Consider the following 22782-nt stretch of genomic DNA (forward strand, 5'->3'; position numbering starts at 1 on the left):
AAATGTCAGCTCACCCGCTTACATCAAGATGGGGACTTTCCGTTGACTTCTTTTGTTTTCACAATGAGCTGAAATCAAATTTGTTAAATATATACAATATATCACTTGGTGAATAGTATTAGAGCTTTCAGGTTGGTATAATTAAATCAAATCTATAAAATTGAAATAAAGTTACCATATAGGCGAGTAGTGGAAACCGGTGCTGGTCATTACTTATACCTTACCGATTTTGGGTCAGATTGGGGCACATGTATTTTAAATATTAAACAATTAATTTTCCAATAATATTTCTTGGTCATAATAAGAATAAGAATTATATTTTAATATGATGCTTAATATTATGCCCTACTGAAGAAAAGTGTTGGGTACAGATTTCTTCATGGATATTGCAATGAATACAAAGTAGAAGAAGGCAAGAAAAAATTCAGATAAACTCATCACATTTATTAGACTCTCAAACAGTATGTTTATAAGGAAGCACTTAATGACAGATGATATTTGCTACTCTAAATGATCATCATGGCAACACTGTATATGTTTTGAGAAAGAGCATGACACAAAATACATTTATAGCACCATTTCAGTTGTTGCAAACAGTCTGGGAGCGCAGGTACTATTTGTTCATGTGTTTCTCATTGGGAAGCTCATAATTTAGTCTTAATCTAGAACATACAATATATACATACAGTACTTTAATTCCACATGTCTCTCTATCTGCAAAAATACTTCCTAAAATATTCCTCAATATTTCATTGTTCTGTCTATAGCTGCCTGCCTTCCTCTCACTCGTGTGCTTTGTATCAGTACTTGACATCCGGAGCGAACCGGACTACTCCCCGACTCCGTGGTTCTGATCGTTCCACCAGTGGTTCTCCTCCAGAGGTACCCTCGGAATAATAATCGCTGACTCGTCCGAGGCCAGACTCAGATTCTCTAGGAAGCAGCACAGTGTTATTGCCAAAGGAGGAGCGGAAGGGCGACAGAGGGAGAGAAAGAAAGAGAGACACAGAGACACAACATGAGGTGTTTTATCTGGTAGATAGCATTGTGCACTAGAAGAAACAAGTCTTTGAGCATCCTGAGACCACTTTTTACTCATTTCTATTTATAGAGATTCTATTTGTAGCGAGACCAATGTAAGTGAAAATAGATCAAGCATATGTTTGAATGAAATACATCTAATATCCAATAACATATGCTAAAGAAATTATTTACGGCCTTGAGTGCCTTCCGTTCTGTATAGTGAATATAGTCGCGGCTAAAGGATCTTGTTTGGCATAACGCGCAACAGACTTCAACTCATTTAGCTGGGACTAGATTCACAATATGGCACAACTTCGCAGCAAAATCACATTGTAAGTAGTAAACTTCGATGGAAAGGGAGAAAATATAAATATAATGCTGTAATATGTACTTTTCATGATAAGGTTATCTGTTGCTCTAATATTTTGATTAATGATAAAGGATGGAGCAAGATTTGTTTTACAAATTTTAATGTTACATCAGCCTTTCACGTTAGTGTTAGGCTAACATGCACTGTTATTGATACTGTTAATGATACGGTTCCCGCATGTGCACCGCAATAAATTAGAAATATACACATCGGTTTGTTGATAAACGTACACTTAATGCTGTTGGTGAGGAATTACAGTTGCAACATCTCATAATGTACCTTAAACTGAGTAGCGTATCACTGAGAAACGTCCTGCTCAAGTCATCCCTGCGATGGAGGGTCAGTTTGAATAACTAGTTCTTCCAATGTTTCATCATCGAACTCGTGCTCAGATTGATATGGTAAAATCAATGTCATCGTTTCTGTATTTACAGTGTGTACAATCGCTGAGCTTTAGGAAGCGTCCGGACGGAGCTGAAATTCAGTTATGTTAATGGGCGTTATAAAATAGTGTAAAAAGAACAGCAATCCAAGACTTTGAAAGTCATGCTATTATTAAATAAGTAAGCATATGTATTTATAATATTTCTTAGTTAAATTTTGTACTGTATTTCTAGGTCACTACTTAAAAGCAAATTTATCCCTTTTTTTTCTTTTAAACAAAACCCTTTTCACTTGTGGTCTGGTCATTTTCAAATGTTTGGACCCACAGTATATACATAAATAGATTAATTATGACTGTAATCTCAGGTTGTTCAAAGGAAAAGCGCAGATATAAAAACCAGCATGAAAACAACAAGACAGACACCACTAAACAAGAGTACAATGTGCTGTGTTTCTAAAACTAAAGCAGCTTAAATATCAAGTCCAATTTCATTAATCTTCTGAATAAAAAATGAATAAGAAATCTATGAGAGACATTTAAAGTTCACTGTAAATGGATTGTTCCAGCGTTAAGGAGAAGAGATTGATGGTACCAAAAAAAGATGTTAGACTTAAAACTCTTCTATATGTAGCAATGCAGTAGATGAATACATTAAGAAAATGCCTTTTCCTATAGACCTTTTTTTCCAACAAGAACACAGTAACAAGCTTGTATGTGATGTTAGTCCACACTGAAACGAAACACACATGTATAAAAAACCCCACTATAACAAAGTTTACAACATCCTCCAAAAACATCAAACAACAGGAAAACAACATACAGTACATGAGCAGTCAAACTGTCAACCTTTGGCCCAACACTTTCCATATGGAAGAGAATACGAATGAGAGCAAATCAAAAGATGAAGAACATTGAGCAGTTATGGTGTACTCAATTCTCAATGGAAACACGAGCGCAACACTACAGTTTCCCACAGTGAGTAATAATTGTGCTGCTGAAGTACGGATGGAGACGGAAGAAGCTTTTATTCTCAGGCGAGTATTACCTTGGGTCGGGCAGTGCACAGCGCCACAGGTGTTGCTTTAGTGTCTGCACCCAACCAATATCTCGGATGGGCTGAAAGAGCTGAATGTAGTGGTACTGTTTTAGCATAACCCTTCAAACGAACGACAAGATCACTCGTTAGCTGAACATTAAAGTAATTAAAGGGATGGTTCACCCCAAAATGAAAATTCTGTCATTATAATTCTGCCATAACTATAATGATAAAGTTCTAAAAATCGTTCTAAATATTAAAGAATTGTAGAAACCACACCATAACTATAACAATAACAGCACAGAGAAACAATATCGTTGAAATCACTTTGGGAACGATTTTTTTTCCAGCTGATGTACGATAAAACATAGACAGCCAATCAGAATACATCCTGCTTTCGAGCTCGAGCATTTAAAGCAAAAGACGACAAAGTGCGCACTTAGAATGAACAGAGCGAAATATTGTCCATAAGAGTTATTGTTATAGTTATCTTATCGGCCTTTGTGTGAACGGGCCTTTACTCACCCTCATGTCGTTACAAAACCTGTATGACTTTCTTTTTTTCCATGCAACACAAAAGGAAATATTGCAGCAGAATGCTCTCTTCCATACAACTGTCAATGTGTCAAACTTTTATATTCAATGGAAGAAAGTCATACAGTCTTGGAACGACACAAGGATGAGTAAATGATAACATCATTTTTGTTTTAGGGTGATCTATTCCTTTAATTCCCAAAGCACAAAATCATTATATAGAATCAACCAAATTTCAATCAATCAATAAATCACATCATTAAAGCCAATCACTATAGAATGACACATTGATCTTTCGAGGATCATTCTATTCAGGATGGGATATCAATAGTTTCTCATTTGTACGTACATCTATGATACTTGGTCCTGGAATAGGAGACTGCATCTTTTATTACTTTGCACATATGAGACACTGAAAGGTGCAATATAGGCCTATCAGATTCACTCAAGATGCAAACATATATTTCTCAACTCTCAGCTGACAGCAATATGCACAACCATAAAGATGCCAGAACACATTCCAGAGCCTGTCACACACAAAATATGAGAGTCGCAAAACCAAACGTAAACCATAAACATCGGAATAGTTCTCTTCCATGTGGATTCGACATCTATGACAGCGACAGAGAGACAGACAGAAGGACAGGGCAGAAACGATACAGATGCACCTACCATCCAGTCCCCAAACCCTCCCACATGAACCACCACAAAATGAACCACGACACCTCTGTTTCTGCGTTTGCATTTATTAATTTCAATAAATATGAGCAAGCAAGAGAGAAATCACAATTCACATAATCAAAGTTAAATCTGAGGCCCTTTCATATAACATTGTTTTTTCTCTCTCTCCTTTTTCAGTATGCATGGACTATATAGCACCTGTGCTAAGCACACACACACACACACACACACACGCACGCAAGCACACTGGACATGTACATTCCCGCTAGCTTGTCCTCCTCTGTCTCCCCAGGACACCTTCCCTTAATTCCCAGATTATATTAGCACTGTAATTGAGTCACCAAAGGCTGCAAAATACAAGAAAAGGCCCTCACCCTGTGGTGTAGTCATTCAGAGCACAGCACTGAAGAGAATGGGCTCCATGTAGCTGTTCTAGAGCCAGACTGAAGAAATGAACACTTTCATTCGTTACAAATTCTGTGTTAATTTCCACAAGGGACTCTGGATTTGAAGCCTATATATAATATATTTATATATAATATATATATGGTATTCATAATGCCTTAAAATCTGTAATGGTTTATATATTTTCATAAACGGAAAACACAGTTATAATAAATTTCAACTGCTTTTAAATGGCATTTTACATGGCATGTGGCAACTGTTGGTTCACAGATCATTATCAATGGGAGAGATGTTACAGAAGCACTACGTCACTTGTCAAGCTCATTTAATAGGGTCGGCATGAAACAAAATTTGTTATAGTCTTTTCTTCCCTATTGTGATGTATATATCCAAGTAAAACGGCATCTCGAACAAGAACAAATGTAGGGCGGGACTTGATTTTGTCCATCGGGAATTGATTGGATAGTTGTTTGCTATTGCCGTGATCACATGCGAGTGACAGGTTGTCCTGCCTTCGTGCCAGTAAACACGTCATCAGAGAAGAGAAGAGATGAGATGACGCTGCAGAAGGGAGGGGAAGTTTTGATTAAAGATTATAAGGTCACATGAATTAAAAAAATGTGTTATAATAAATACTGCAATATTCCATAAAAAAATTTGATTTGTCCCTTTTGGTTTCATGGTGACTTCAAGAAGAATCAAACCACTTTGTTGTGCACGACAGCGGTTCTTGGCTGAATTTGGAATAGCACACTACTATTTTTCCTGTCAAGATAATTACTCTTAGAAAAATAGTATTAGTATAATATTCTGAGTTCAACCTCTATCTTTTGTGGTTGCCCCCATCATTGACCAATCTAAGATGACTGTATTTAAAAGTCAAACAGCATTTTTAAAAGGCGTTTTGCATTATTCACATTCCACAAATGGAAACACGTACAATTTATGGAGGAATGAATGCAATTACCCCTAAACTTAATAAATGCATGTCAATTTATTTCATACATTTTGTTAGAAGTTCATTTATACCTTTTAAACGCTTTATTTATACAGGCTTCAAGTACAATTCTTCAATCTGGCAATAGATCACAGACTTACTGTGCACTGATAGGGCAAACAGGACAATGAGATCACATATTTGACATACTGACAATGGAGAAGACCTCAAAGGATGAAACCAGAGACAGAGAGGATTTGCAGAGGGGAGGTCCATGGTAAAAAACCAAAACAAAGCATGATCTTACACAATGCACTTCCATAATGCCAGAAAATTAAGACATTAGGTTACCAAAATGAATGTCATACAGTCCCATGATCTACCAACATCTTCAGTTCTTCCATCACAAACAGACATGAATCTGCATCAATCATGTCACATGCAAGGAAAATAAAAGCCATGATTATGTGCTGTTACTTCAGGCCTGATCAGATTATATATAAAAAGGTTTCACTGGCAACACAAAATCATCTATGTGAATGGATCAGCATTGAAATTTAAAGGGATAGTACACCCAAATATGAAAATTCTGTCATCATTTACTCACCCTCATGTCCATGTTCCAATCTCATATACCGTTCTTTCTTCTGTGATGTAAATGTTTTTGTTCAGGTGAGTAAATGATGACAGAATTTTTTCCCTTTAAGTCTGCATAAAATGTCCTCCAGTACATGTGCATCATGGGAAAAGGCCTTTTTGGAGCTTTACGTTTGAATATAACAAACAAACATAAAGAAATATGACAATGATCATGCAGTTGAGAGTAAACGAACAGCATTCCAAACAGACTGCATTCAACTTACCAATACATCAGGCGACACGTGATAATAAATAGAACAATTAGTCAAGAATACAGGTCATGTCAGTCATTGAACAACAGGGAGGGATGCAGGAGCAAACAAAGCAGAAGACACTCTGGGAAAAGTCATTAATAATTAATATGCTGAATCTGCATTCACATAAAAAGGGGCTTTGATTTTGAAGCTTGCTAATCTATTGAACTATTGGTTCCCTCTACTTTTGCGATCCCCCATCTGTCTACCTCGGGGGCTCCCTTAGGGGGGATGGGAAGTGTGTGTGCATGTGAAAAAGCTGGGCAGAGCGGAGGATAGTGATAAGGGTTGTGTTGTGGTCCTTACATATTTCATGGAATAGAAGCCCACTAACACATCAAAACCAAACAATACAAAAACAAGTTTTAGTTTATCTTAGATTTTCTACAGGTTTGTTTTGCACATAAAAATCACAGTGAACATCCTATTCTATCCAAAGACAAATTGACATCCCATACATCCCATAATGCAATATCATGTTACAGTAATCCAGTTGGCTGTCCAGGCAACCAAGTGGGCCGAAACAAGGCCTAATTTTCATATGATATTGACAGATTTCTTTTTGGAGATACTGATGTTCCCATAAAGCTATTTGGAGATATTATGGAAAAATTTAGAATAAAATAATTAAAATAATCACAGTACCAAAGTGATCTGAGATCACTTGGGAGCCTGGGGTGTTCAATCAATAAAATGATTACATAAAACAGGCAAAGCAAGCAAGTAATAGATCAATATAATTGTAAAACCAAAGATGCACATTTATCAAAGATTTTGGACTAAGAAATTGGCCTTTGTGGCTTTTACATGTTACCTAATTTACATAAACATGATTTTAAAAAGGCTTATCGTACACAAATCAGCTTGATTGTGCAACCCTTGATAAATGAAACCCACCAGTCTGAGCATCTGATGGGAAGTAAAACATACAGAGCTTCTAGCCAATGGCTCCATGCAAGATAAGAGCATCCACTAGCCAACCAGTAGAGTGGTTGCCATGGAAACCTTGTTGTGGAGATGAGGAGAGTGGGTGGAGCTATAGTAAATGCAAACGCTTTGATATTACTGGCGAAATTGTGAGGCAAAACTGGAGAAAAACATAAAATTACAACCCTGAAAATATTCTATAAACAGCCCACTGACCTCTCAAACAGAATGAGAGAGAGAGAGAGAGAGGCGGTGTGTATTGGATATGTATTGGATACAGTGAGGAATAAAACGAGAGGTGCATCAGATAGATAAAAAGAAAGAGAGAGAGAGAGAGGGAGGGGGAAGCAATGGACAGAATAGGAAAGGAATGAGAACCTCTTGTTAAATAATTTTGCAGCCTTCGTTCTGCTTTCACCCTTTCAGGAAGAGATTAAATGAGAGAAGAAGTGCAATGGTTTTTACTCTTTCGCCTCAGCCAGTTTGTTGTTGATCTCTTTACTTTTCTCCTTGTCACCCTGCTGGTTCTCAGAGCTTTTCTTCTTCGAACCGCGCACCGCCGTCACCTGCTTCTCCTTGGACTTCTTCAGCGGTTTGCCAGGTGTGGCAGATGTGGAGGTGCTCTTTTTTGGTTTGGAGCGAGGAAGACTGGTTTTCTCCACCTGTACAAGACAAGAAATAGCACACAAATGGTATTTTACTACCGATATGCAACATATTCCCTTATCCAATGGGAAATGTAGGATAGGCCTTTGAAATAATGGAAAAGGTAGACTACGTTATAACTGGCTTGCATTAATTGTCCCACCCAGTCAGCAGCAAAGATATTTTAGAGGCAGAGAAACTTAATACGCTTGAACTTTGAATTTACGTCAATTTTTTCTTCTGTATTGTAAAGCACATCTGAGTGAAACGGATTATTGAAAAAGAAAAATGTAGGGCAGGCTTTTGGTTTTATCCATTGATTTTTGATTGGATTGGGGCAAATCTGAATGCAAGCTGCGAGCTTGAGGTCAATAAGAAGAAACGGGTTTAAGTAGACTAAGTGATTGGAGATGTTCATCATATGTTAGCAGATAGAAGTCTTCATTTTCAAGATCGAGTTATGACATTCTAGAGTTATGAGGTCACAATTGTTTTTAAATGAAGCATATGCATTGATGAATTCCTTACAAAAAGATCAATAACATGCATTTAGAAAAAAGACATGGTGAATTTTCATTTCATGCCGACTTTAAAAAAAGTGAATCTTATAATTTTGATTTCACATTGTTAAGACCGCACACATATTTTTGTGATTCAAAAATAGTTGATCGCTTTTGATAATACAGTTTTGGTCACACAAAAACCACACAGTATACGGATCTCAAAACACACACTGTTAGCAAATATATTAATTAGTCAGAAGTCCAGAACTGACTCTGATGCTAATGTAAAGCAAGACAGAACAGTTCAACATAATGAAACAAAGAGCTGATGCTGATTCGATGCTAATAAAAGACACTCAACCCCTGAAGCCAAAGTTACGTCAAACTACTTTAAAAGTCCTGCTGAGAAAAAAACTGTTGTTCAGTTCTTTTCCAGCCACTAAGCACATAAATTGCTGACATCATAAAGTTACTAAACACAATAATTGTTTTACAACCTTATGCAACAAGCACGTAACCCATAGTGCTCAACCTGTAATCCGAGTACTGTGTAGTTTTTCTTAACTTCTACACACATTTACATTTTTCTCACGCTTTTATCCAAAGCGACTTACAATTGCTATATATGTCAGAGGTCGCACACCTCTGGAGCAACTAGGGGTTAAGTGTCTTGCTCAGGTACACACACATTGGTGTCTCACAGTGGATTCAAACCCGCGTCTCTCGCACCAAAGGTTAGCCAAAGACACCAAATGTGTCTTATCCATTGCGCCATCACCAAACATACTCTTACCTTGCTGCTCTCTCTGTAAGGTTCATGGTACAGTGTGCGGATCCTCCTCCTATCCAGGCCCTTGTTGTCATCTGGCTGCTGACTGCCCTGGCATCCTCTGTAGGTGGCGCTGTAGCTGGTCTCCAGATTAGCCCTCTCATCGGGATGCTTATACTGAGACTGGGCCCTGAAGACCTTCACCGATTTCACATCTGAGTAGGCTTTGAACTCATTTCTGACATCAGGAAACAGATAAAATCACAATTTAGAAACCTTTTGACAAAATCACATATTGAATTTTAGGACAACACTGTGAATCCATAAAGGTATAAAATCGAAAGTGCACAGTTAAAACTGAGACTTGTAGTTATAGGCAAAAAAAATGCCTTGGTTTTCACAGCCGTGACCTATGATTTTCAACTTGATAGTCTGCAGCAGTAGGGGGAGGGACATTCTCATTCTAGAGAGCATTTGATTGGATAAACAAGTCCAAGATGAGTCATCAATATTTTAGAACCATTTTTTCCTGTAAAAAAATGCACATTTAAATTCATATATCTGCTAAAAGTTACATTGTTAATGTTTAGAAGTACACTAGCATGCAGTATATCTAATATACAAATACTAGTAACAAAACTTCAATTTTAATAGGGTCAACAATTCCTATTCTTCAACCACAGATATTGCCATTTTTACAATTTTTGACAGATCACACAAATCAAGAGAGCAATCTTTCAGATTACAACAAGGCGCTACACTGTATATAAGACACAACAATGATTGCATATATAATAATTATTTGATATGGTTATACAGATATAGACACTGCAGTATAGATCTAGATATTATGCACCCTCCATAATGCAGAGATTTCTCTCATATGCATCTCGACTCAACAGAAGAGAGTTTTTCCTGAGGCAGTGGCCACTTCTTTTGGATGATTAATGAGTCTTTATTCACTGAGATGACACAGACAAATGGTATATACTTCACGGGTGTTTGCATTGCAGATTACTCAACATCCAACTTATCCGCAGTACATCTAACACAAATGCACACATACAGACAGAAATCACTGAGAACAGCACATAACAGAAGTCTTATACAAACTCTGTTCACCTAAAGAAGCATTTAAAAATCATTTAAAAACAGACTAATTCACTAATGAATCAATTCAAAACGATTTGTGAACTGGTTTTTACGATTCAGTTAAAAAAATCACTGTCAAATCAGAATCACTCTCTTGCCAGTTTTAGCTGAGGAAAGATGGAACATTGGATGTCCACTATATATATTTAGATGATTTTTTAAGATTTATATTAAATTAGACTATAGATTATGACTGATAGAACAGGAAAGCGACGGCAATGTCAGTCAGGCTGAACCATTATCATACCATTAGATCAATTAGTTGCTTAGCTTCCATGAATAAGAATCGAATCAATACCTCTTAGTATGAAACAGAATCAACCATTCTGACATATTAAGATTAGGTTTGAAAAATTAGAAAATGTTCTACAGGAGATGAGATTAGATAAGATCAATGGATCTGAAACTCCTTTCAGCAAACTGTTTGTTTGTTGAGAAAGTTAAATGCTTATTAGATAAGAATGCGTGTGTTGGTGCTGTCTTTTTAGATCTAAAGAATGCATTTGACACTGTTGACCATCAGGTGCTTTTATCTAAACTAACAAAATTTAATTTTTCAGAGGAAGCAATGCTTTGGATAAAATCTTATCTTGCAAATAGGAAACAATGTGTATGTTTCGATGGTATAAAATCTTCTTATATTGCTTGCCCCAAGAGGGTTCCACAAGGTTCTATTTTAGGACCAATTCTATTTTCACTTTATATTAATGATTTACCTGGAGTATGTAAAGATGTAAATGTTCAATTGTATGCAGATGATGTTGTCATTTTTACCCATGCTAAGAATTTTGAAAAAGCCTGGATAACTTTGACTTCTGCTATGACTAATATACAGGAGTGGCTTACCAGAACAGGTTTAGTATTGAACACAAAAAAAAAAACTGTATGATGTTTTCAAAACAGTTAGTAGAGATGACACATTCAAATGTATTTCTGAGAGGGGAGGAGCTTGAAGTTGTTAAAGAGTTTACGTATCTTGGGGTTACTTTGGATTCTACTCTCACTTTTAAAAGCCATGTAAAAAGTTGTCTAATATTGTAAAATTTAATTTAAATAATTTTTGTATTTATATTCAATGATTTTTTCACAAATCTAGTTAACTCTAAAGTTAATAGAAACACTGTTTAAGAAGGCGTTAAAAGTGTTGGACAAAAAAACCCCTCTCATTTCATCACTGTAAAATTGTAAAAAAAAACACACATGTCCCATGCCATGCATTATAGAGGAATATTACAGGTTAAAAACAAGTGACTCTTTATCAACAGCAAAAATAGCAGAAAAAACAGCAGATTTTTTTTTCGACTCTCAGTTTCTAGAAACGTTAAAGTTTCCTAATGTTGTTTCGGAGTCCCCTACAACAGGTTTACATGCATCAAAGGTCAACAAACTGTTTAATTTCCTCATAATACACATTTGCACATCACCGCATTATCAATGATTCTCAAACGACTCATCAGATGAATCAATCTCTGTCAGGGTTCTGTCACTTCTTTCTAGTCTATTTCTTGGTTTTGTGACAGAACCCTGACACTCATGTTTTGTCTTGTACTGTGTAGCACACAGCATGTGTTTAACACGCGTGATTTTTTTCCCCAAACCACTTCAGCGGAAATCCCGCCCTGCAGCCGATTTCATTGGTTTAGGTTACAGTGACGGGTAGGTTTAGGGATCAGTGTTTGGTGTAGGCAATCAGTACAGTGATTGACATGACCAATGAAAACTTTAGAATCGGCTGCAGGGCGGGATTTCCGCTGAAGTGGTTTGGGAAAAAAAATCACACGTTTAACACTAGCTGTGTGCTTTCATGTTGTCATGTTTTGTGTGAACACATGGCTTATGAGTGTTCTCATTGGCTGCGTGTTCTTGTCTCGTTTTGTGTTATCACATGGCTTGTGATTTATTTTTCTGGCCATGTGCTTGTTTTAGTCATGTTTGGTGTGAGCACATGGCTTGTCATGCATGTTTCCTTGTGTCATGTGCTCTCCTGTCGATTGTCTAACCGTACCCATCTTGTTACCTGATTATTGATTCATTTGCCCCACACCTGTCCTCCCTCGTTGCCCTCTTTTGTTTTCTTCCCTATTTATTCTCCTCGTGTTTTCAGTCCTGTGCTGGTTTGTTGTCATATGTGATGTGATGTGTGCCCGGGTTAATTTTTGTTGTTTGTTTTATTTTATTATCATTAAAAGCCCATATCTCTTAAAGTACCGGTACTAATAAAATTTAGTATCGTAACGATTTTAATAGCTGGGTATCGCGATACCTTTCTAGTACCGGTGTATCGTGCAACACTAGTCCTCACAGTTTTGCTGTTTTACACACATTTCCTTATGTGTGTAAACACATTTCCAGTTTTACACACATTTCCTTATGTGTGTAAACACATTTCCAGTTTTACACACATTTCCTTATGTGTGATCCATAGAGCTATTACAATGTGAATTTTGTCGTATCAGGATGAAAAAAGTTGTTAATATTTTTGTGGTAACTGCGGTTACTCAATGCAATCTGTAATTTGTGCTTTCTTTTCTTTTATTCTTGCAGCTTACGTCATGCGCTGTAGTACACTGGATGGTTGGACACCGGTTGAGAAAAGAGGGTCAAAAAAGCCTTCATAAACAAATGCCGCATCAGGGCCACAACACTGTAAATATCGGATGGGGCACACAGAGACATTTGTTGAAATGACAATGTTAACAAAAAGTCCTTGTTTTCAAATTATGTATGTTGGCGTCAGATACTTAAGTTTATCGTTGTGAATTGTTGTAAACCTGGCCTGCCACTGCTCATAACATTGTTAAAATTGTTACTGTTTTAAAAACAGAATTTTACAACAAAAAAAGCACTTTAGTTTTGTAATGACCATGTTTAAACAGTTTTTGCTGTCTTTAAAATGTCTTTAAATTTGTTAATGTTATTTTGATTTAAATAAAGATTCAGATTAAAATGTCTTTATTACATCAGCTAATCTGCCATTTGCTATAGATTTTTAAAGCCTGATGGTTGTGGATGGATGTTCTGTCTGTCCTGCAGTGAAGAGAGAGTAGCATTCCCGTCCGTTGTTTCTTTGGTCCATCAAGATGTTCTGAAGTGGATGATCTGTGTTTAGAATGGTGAATCTAGTCTGGTAGGAGGAAAAGGTCATATGATTGAATTAGTAATTCATGTGCGTGCGTGTTTGTGTGCATGAGGGAGAGACTCGGATATTGCTCCATAGTAGCTCCAGTATTGCTTATTTTCTTTTTCAAAGGAGAAATAAAGGGGTCATTAAAAACACCGAATTGAGATTAGCAAGGCATCTCCTTTTAGCCTCAGGTATGACCCCCTCTGATTATTCTGTCTCACCTAGTGAATTTTAGGAGAAACAAATGAGAAACATTTTAGACAAAATAGAGATTAAAATAAGTAAAACAATAATAAAATAATAACCTCTACACCTGAGTCCTTGCTCCTTTCACCACCCCCGCATCTGACAATCTCTCTAAATCCCTCCTTTCCTTGAGCTTCTCTGCTCTGATTGGCCAGACAGCTCAGTCTGTTGTGATTGGTTTACCGTGTACAGCTGCCGCATGTGTCGAAAACAAAAACACACACTGCCATAACATCAGCTCTGCGTGTCCTGAGGCTTCCTACACCGCAAACTAAACACAGAAACGAACTATGATGTTGTAGATTTTACCATATCAATCCGAGCGCGAGTCCAATGGTGAAACATTGGAAGAACTAATTATTCACACCAACCCTCCATCGCAAGGACAACTTGAGCAGGACGTTTCTCAGTGATACGCTACTTAGTCTGAGGTACATTACGAGATGCAACTGTAATTCTTCACCATCAGCATTAACAAGTGCATGTCCATCAACAAACCAATTATTTTACTTATACTTATTTTTTTAAGAGTTTTTTTCAAATATATTGCGGTGAACGCGTGGAAACTGTATCAATAACAGTGCATGTATGCAATGTATACACTAGCCGAGCTCTAGCGTGAATGACTGTAACATAAATGTTGGTAAAACAAATCTTGCTTAATCTTTCCTCAAAGAAGTGAGAATGATAGACAATCTGCATTAATAGACAGTTTTTAGGTAATAGTGGCCCACAGCTGATTAGCAGAAGTATTTCAGTTAACCAGTTAGCAGGAGATCTAAACAATATATAATTGTGTATTTTGAACTCCATCTTTCAAGAGCAAGCAGTTTGCCAATCCTGCATTGAACTCCGAGATTTGAGAAGTCGTCAGTAAAATAAAGGGAACACAGCAAAAGTTTAGGATTATACTGCTGTGGTATCGGGGTAAAAATGAATTTTAACCACCGATTCTTCACATGCTCGTCCTTCAGCAGTGAAAAAACGATATTTACCATCACATTGTAGAGCACAGAGTCTCCACGACATGATGCTGTCAAGTATCCACTGGAATCAGCTGCAGTGTTTGAGGTTCAAGTTTTCCCCTGGTGTCTGCGCGCGCAATATGCTAATGTTTCGTCTTGACGTCGCAACGAAACGGCTTATGACTTGTTTGAAAAACGATTCATTTCTTTGACTCAAGAGTCGACTCTTACTTGTGAAAGAGAACTTTATATACGGTGCACTTTCAGATTTAAAACTTTGAAGGATGTTTTCATTCACTTAGAGCTATGTTACACACTACATGAAAGGTCATTTTCAAAAATCCATAATAGGGGCACTTGAAAAAAAAAAAAACTTGTCGGGGTGTTTCTTCAATTTTGAGCTTTTAAATGATCCAGAGGTTGATGAACCTATATGAAGGTCAAATAAAACAATCTTGAAAACTATTTACTTTTAAAATGCTTTTTGTGTGTAGATATGTTGTTCCAGAACCAAACTTTCAATCTTAAACTATGAGAAAAATCATTATAAAAATATAATTATTTAATCAAATATTTTTTTTAATTTCTACCACACAATGCTATTAATGGTGTTATTTTTAGCCTTATTTATATACTATTATAGTATGTAATGACTTTACTGATTAATTTCAATTGACAAATCAATAAACAACACTTGCTAATATATTAGATGCATGCATTTTGAGTTTGACTATAATATTGTGGCTAGTGTTTTGATTTATAGAGAGGCCTCGCTTCTCTCCCTGTTGAGAGCACAGGGGAGCGAAAAATAAAGAACTGAAAGTTGTTACATAAGACAAATGAAGTCCAGTCAGAGTGCTTGAAATGACAGTACAAAGGCAGCTTATAGAAGTCAAGGCCACAGGCAGCAAACACTCACAGGACAAACATGACAGAAGAAGGGGGAGGAGTCAGAGTTTATACAGCACAAGATAAAGCAACACACACACACACACACACACACACACACACACACACACACACACACACACACACACACACACACACACACACACACACACACACACACACACACACACACACACACACACACACACACACACACACACACACACACACACACACACACAAAAAGACAGAGAATGAGAAAGACATAAAGACAGAGAGAGAAGGATTTACACACATACAATTGGACTGCTAACAATGAGCTTAGTGTGCTTATTGTAAATCAGTGCTTGGTACCAGCTGTCAAATCATTCATTTGATAAAGGACATCAACACTGTTCAACGATGTTGTTTTATACCTACTTATTTTCTTACTAATCTAACAGATTTAATGGAAAATCACAATATTTATTCAAATGAGCTCACACATTTAATTAACTGTTGTCATCGCAAGTCATCTATATTTTTGAGCATACAGTGAGGTTGATACCTCTTCTCCCCAGGCATTGAGCTTTTGTGAACAGCCGTCACTATGGTGATATGCTGCCACTAGAGAATTGTGTGGTGGGGTGCCAGAGCAGTGCATCATGGGTAGGCTTGGCACACTGAAGTAACGTGGTGTTTAACAGAAGCATGTAAAGCTGTTTTGCTTTTTACTTGGATCCGAAAACAACATCCTGATTATTTTAATGTAGTCTAGACCTGTCAGATGACAACACACAGCACCTGACGCTACCAATAATAAACAGTGTATTTGAATGATTCAAAAGTGATTCCTTCTGTTAATCCACCAGCATTGAAAACAATTATTTGATTAGTAAAGTCACTTCTTATTCTAGTAACGGACTTGCTCTCAAATGGCTCCAGATCAATAGGTTTCCACCAGTGCATCGTGTTTCAGTTTCTGCTGTACCTACAGTATGACATATTCCTTCTGACATTCACTTTGGACTCCAAGTGAATCCCAATGAGATCAGCCATGGTGTAATACTGCCTTGTAAGGCAAATCTCTCTCTTATTTCTCTCTCTCTCTCTTTGCTGCTTCTTCTGTTATTGATTCCAGTGTTTGAATGGTTACAGTGCCTTATACTGCACAAGTAAAGAGCTTTATTTTAATTGATACAAATATTTTTTAATAGTTTCAGGGTACGTTTACATGACAATGATTGTGATTTTGAAAAGTTTTGTGTACAGACAACTACGAATGTGATCTGCTAAAGGGGTGGGCGATATACCGGTAGACACGAAAAGAGAGAAAATCTCTATTGACTGAATCACTTTTAGAACTTAGACTATAGACTTTGCATTTAGACTATGCATTCATTGTTTTTTTTATACATTTGATTACTTTATACATTTTATGTAGTATTTCTAGTGCTTGATTTTTTTAAGGTAGGTCTATTTCATTTGTGTCTTTGTTCTATTGTAGTTCGTTTTTTTTGCTCATTCTTTTCACTGTTTACTAGTGTTGTCAAAAGTACCGATTTCGATACCAAGTCGGTACTGAAATTTAGAAAATGTGTCGATACCAGCATTTCCCTCTAGCATTTTGAGCGCTGTTGAACAGATTCACCTCTGATATATATACGCTCAACATATATTTTGAAAGCAGGCGTCTATCAGCGAGGAGCGTCAAAGACGTCTATTTACAACATGTTTCGGTAAGCTTGAGTTTTTTTTAGCCAAGTTTTTTAAACGATATTGAAAATGGTGATAAGAATTCTGAAATTTCAATGGTACCAAAAAATTTTAGGCTATATCATAAAAACCTTTTTGAAAGCAAAAATAACTACATTGTGATATATATCATTATTGTAAAATAAAATTACTCATATCGTGATTTTTGCCCACCCCTATGCCCAAACAACTAAAACGCTGTATTATGAATGCCAGTCCAGTAGTTGGCAATGTCACTTTGTAAAGAAACACTACGCACCAATAGACTGAACAATCATATAATATGCTTGTGCATATCACGTTATATGCATGCACATGACGTCACTGTTTTCACAAATTCGCATTTTTGTAGTTTACATGGAGATGATAACTTGCACTTTAAAAACCTGTTTTCAAAAGTTTCCAGGCCTCCAAAATGCTGTGTAAATGAACAGCCAAAAGAATAAAAAGTTTTCCATTTTTAGTTGAAAACGTGTCATGTACATGCCCCTTAAGTTTTAGTTATCATTAACAACATTGAATCAGAGCTATGGTGTGCTATTTTTTGTTTATCCCTTTATTTTTATTTTCTTGAAGACAACACACACGCACAATGCCACCAAAACAGTAACTATGGGCTTAATGCTCAATTCCAATTTTTTGAAAAAATTAGATTTTTTTGCAAGGCCATTCACATTTCCAATTAAATGCAACCTTTTGTGATCTCCTGTGTGAACGTGAACGTGAAATGACCCAGAAGTGACCCGCATGCGCAGAAGAGTACTCAATGGTCAACGGCGTCACTTGTTGTTTCACTTCAACGCAGAATTATGACGTTTGTCGGATATCAATGACATGTTGGTCGGATACATGTGACCTGGCCGTTCAGATTGAAGTCGCATTTCAAAGATCGGATACATATCGGATTTGGACCACATACCCAAGTGGCCTGGGTCGCATTTGAAAAGATCGGATCTGTGTCGTTCAGACTGTCATGAAAAGATCAGATACAGGTCGCATAGGGGCAAAAAAAAAAAACGGAATTGGGTCGTTTCAGCCTGCCGTGTGAACGTAGCCTATGCTACATTGAGCTAGGTACTTACAGATTTTAAATTACAGTAGAACACCTCTCCCCTCCCCCCACAACATTAAAATGATTGTAGAAGGTTTCTTCAAGTGTGGTGTGCTATTTTAAAGTCAACAATAAAACAATAAGAAACAAATAAATAGTGGTCGACCGATATATCGCCACGGCCGATATATCGGCCGATATTTGGCCTTTTTAAAATATCGGCATCGGCCGATAAGTTTTTCTGATTGGCCGATGTGTTGGAAGCGGGAATTTTATTTTGACGGCGCTACGGACTTTTATTTTAAGTAAAGTACAAAGTAAAAAAAAAACGTCTTTATTTGAAAAAATATGATTATCAGCGATTACTGATTAATTACCAGATTACTGAGTGCCCTGTTACAGTGTTTACTTCCTTTTTATTCACATGTTCATATATTTTTAAACAATTACTTTATTTGTGAAAAATTCTGTAATAGGATTGCAGATTCAAGAAGTTGCCATCTAGTATAGGGCCTAAGCATGTTTATTTTAAAGATTTTTAAATATGTATTAAATTTATCAAATTTATTAAATATTGATTTATATAAATCTAAAGTGTGTGTGAGTGTATGTATGTATATATATATATATATATATATATATATATAAATATATATAATATGTGTATGTGTGTGTATATATATATATATATATATATATATATATAAATATCGGCTTTATATCGGCCATCGGCCACCCTGCTCTCTAAGATATCGGCATCGGCATCAGCCATCAAAAAACCCATTGGTCGACCACTACAAATAAACAACCCTAAAATTATTAATAAATAAAAAAATAACTGCTAAACACTTCCACTGCATTTCCAAAATGTTGTGCACGTACAATATATTGTACAGATATAAATTGCAGACCAAAGCATATTGATCTGCAGGGAGAGAGAGAGAGAGAGAGGGACACTAGAGAGATAAATGAAAAGATAAATGAAGGAAGCAACTTTCTCTCTACCACATCCTGACAAGGCACACCTGTGTTTTCTCTGGCTCAAAATAAAACACCACAGAATGTTTTAACAGGCTTCTTACAGATAGAGGATCATTTTTTGATATACAGTTTCATAAGCTTATGTGTCATAAATCTTAAGCCCTGTCACTGCTTTGTAGCATGACAAGGCAAAAAAAAAAACATTTCAAAACTCAGGACTACACATAAAACTAAGTCAAATTAATCCGAATTAATCCTAAACTTTTCAGTTTAAGGAATCACACTATACCAATTCATGCATAGACTGTCACACAAACTGAACTGATGACTCAGTGTTTTTTTCCTCATGTGTATTTTCCTCCTAGTCAAGAAGAAAAAAAATCTGCCCTGACGCAGTTCTTTTCACCCAACAAATAACCAGCCAAATACATGCAAGTCTAAAGGCTACATCCCAATGGAATGCATTTTAATGCAGAGTACATTCAATACCATAAACATTGTTTCCATTTCCATTTAATCATTAAACAAATGTATCCAAAGCAACCTGCAAATTAGGAACATCACAAGCAATTTACCATTATTGTACAATATAAAAAAAGCTCAATCTTGTTTAGATGCACAAATGAGTGATTTGCAAGCGCACATGAATGAGTGGGAGAATAATGGACAAATTGCCACCTGTCAATTAAACACAAGTACTCAACAATGACAGACTTTTGAAATCTCAAATCTGAGAACTTTCTTTCTTTACACATTTATTGTTCACTGTTTGTAATAAAAAAGTGATTGAAAGGTAACAGAATATCACGCAGGACCAGGAACAACACAGCACTATACGAAGTTCAGCTCCATCTGTTTTAGGCTAAGCAAATGAAAAAGTAGTGATTTATATGCTAGCTAGCTGGAAAACAAAAGCTTATTGTATGGGGTCTGCAAAGAGTGCACTCTGAATTCCACAAACATGACAATTGTACAAATGGATTATTAACAACTGGAAATTCCACAATTCACTTACTGCCCTCACTTAGCCCTAAAGCTAACCCTGAAGAAAATGAAAGTCATTTCCAAAAGCAGCATCTGTTCCTGCACTCTCCTGCCCGCTGCATGTCCTGCCATCTGTAGGTGTTGTTAGTACATGCAGTATACAAGATTCAACGCACAGCTGACCTCCATCGTATGACCTTTTTTAGTCCACAACACTTTTCTATTGACGTCTATTGCTTTAGTTTTATACTGAGGTAATGATATTTTATAACCCCTAAACTTAAAGCTAATTGTTTGATTTTCCCCTCCTTTTCAATAAGACATAATTTATTATTATTTAGCTAGCCTAGCACAATGTATCATAATATGTAGTATCATTGTTGAAGGGCATTTGGTCCTTTCTATACACATATTTTCATGTTTAACACCAGTACATGAGTCAATTGTTGGTATGCTGTTTCGCTCTGTCTCTCCCTTTTGTCGGTTTCCTCCCAAAGTTTCCTCCCAAAATCTGCGTCTGAATGCCTGCAGTTCTCAACATTGCACATCAATGTGACAGACATGATACTTCTGCGTTAAGTTGATAGTTTTTAAAACATTTTTAAACATTTTTTTAAGTGAAAAATAGCAAATTTTAATTTAATAGCAAAATAAAAATATTTTGGAGCTTGGCATAATTAGAAAATTGCATTCATTATAAAAAGGTACATGCCTTTTTAAAAATGTATTAATTTACATGACCCTTCCAGTTTTAGGGATCACGTTTTTATTTTATTTTATGATTAGGCTACATCATGTCCAGGTTTTCCAAGAGTTGGGAATAAGTTGTTTTAGATTATTATTTTAATACTTGTTTGGTCTTATTTTAAATAATTTTAAGGGGGGCCTCTTTGGAAGTTTGCCGAGGGCCCCTAGTGGGTCCCAGACCCCTCGTTGAAAACGACTACTGTACAATAATAATCAGCCATACCTATAGGAGCTGCCAGAGGTGACTTCTTGTTTGATCTGCCGGTTGAGGGCATCCACATCTGCCCTCCCTTTTCCCTCTGTAGTGGTGGCATCCCCCATGCCCTGCCCTTCCAACTTCAGGTCAGCTTTGATTTCAGAAACCATGGTCACTCTCTTGGCTTGCTTCTTTTTCCTTCCACTAGACAGGATCTCCTTCTCTTGCACCTTGTCCGCAATCTGACTCTTTTCCACCCCACTGTCGATCATATCTATCTTGGTGTGTTTGGATCTGTCAGGGATGCGGTCATGGCCCACTGAGATGGTCGGTGAGGGTTTGGGGATCCAAGGATGATCTCCCTTCTTTGGTATAGGCCAGGGTTTGTAGTCCTTCTGATACTGGGTTTCATTGTTAAAAGGAACCTCAGGGCAATGATAGTCGTTCTTGGGCTTGCAGCTGGGCTCCGGACGAACTTTCCAGTGTTTAAAGTCCTGGCGCATCACAGATCCGCAGATGTTCTCTTCATGGGCTGGAGGTCCTTTGGTCAACGCGTCGTGGTCGTTGTGAAGCGGCTGCGTTTCTATGGCGACCTTCTGCTGCAGGTGAAGATGCTGCATTTCGGACACGTCCGAGTACTTGGTGAAAACCAACGGCACCGCAATGTCGGCCTTGTCCAGCTGGTTCCAGAACCGAGCCATACAGCAGGCTCTGGAGATACAGGGCCATGCCATGATGGTTTGCCAACGTCTTACCTTCGGTTATGCCAATCTCTTCCTTTCCACAAAGCTGTTTTGTATTCAGTTTGTGGAACTAAACGCGCTCGCGAACCTCACAGGAAATAGTCAAAATGTCCGATTCGCAATGTTTTTTTCCCCCTTAAAACGATGTTGTCAAAGATGACAGGACACAAATCCACTTAAAAAGATGCATTACGGGTTCTTGAGGGGTTTAATCAATGGAATATTCTGGTTGAGCTCCGTCCTGATCCCCCTGCGCTCGTAACAATACGAGAATTTGTGAAGACACAGCAGCCCCTCCCGCGCGCGCGCCCTGCTCCGCTCACGCTCAGCATCCGTGGAGAGGAGCTGAATCACCTGCGACTCTCATCATCACGCAACGTCTGCAATGCGCTCAAAGCCCCGCCCACTAAACTACGGTTCTGAAGACATCGCTGTTGGAAATGATGGGAGAGATTCTCAAAAATAGTTTAAACATGTTATACTCATTTATAATGATGCAGATAATCATTATAATGATATTATGCAGATACAGAATTAACCATTTTAAAATGTTTTTGAAAGAAGTCCTTTATGCTCAACCAGGCTGCATTTATTTGAGCAAATATAGCCTAACAATAAAAAAAGGTATCACTGTAAATTTTATTACAATTTAAAATAACTGTTTTCTCATTTAGTTTATTCCTGCATGGCAAAGCTGAATTTTCAGCATCATTGTTCAGTGTCACTGCATGATCCTTCAGAGATCATTCTAATTGCTCAACATTTCTTATTATTATCAGTTGAAATCGGTTGTGCTGCTTAATTAATTTTTAAGATTTTTTTTTACATTTATTTGAAATAGAAATCTTTTGTAACATTACATG

At 37.0% G+C, this 22782-nt stretch overlaps 1 protein-coding gene across 1 annotated transcript; it reads right to left on the reverse strand.

The window, feature by feature from the left end:
* Positions 1 to 427: 427 nt before the first annotated feature.
* map6a (microtubule-associated protein 6a) lies at positions 428 to 22255 on the reverse strand. The gene is made up of 4 exons (XM_077242334.1): positions 21204 to 22255; positions 9133 to 9346; positions 7657 to 7853; positions 428 to 933 (listed from the first exon to the last, which is right to left on the reverse strand). The coding sequence occupies exons 1-4, from the start codon at positions 21908 to 21910 to the stop codon at positions 801 to 803; spliced, it is 1251 nt and encodes a 416-aa protein (XP_077098449.1). The 5' UTR covers positions 21911 to 22255; the 3' UTR covers positions 428 to 800.
* Between the last annotated feature and the right edge of the window lie 527 nt (positions 22256 to 22782).

Source organism: Siphateles boraxobius, unplaced genomic scaffold, assembly GCF_051911475.1.
Source record: "Siphateles boraxobius isolate OS27281-9 unplaced genomic scaffold, OSU_SipBor_1 25, whole genome shotgun sequence".
NCBI classification, from domain to species: Eukaryota; Metazoa; Chordata; class Actinopteri; order Cypriniformes; family Leuciscidae; genus Siphateles; species Siphateles boraxobius.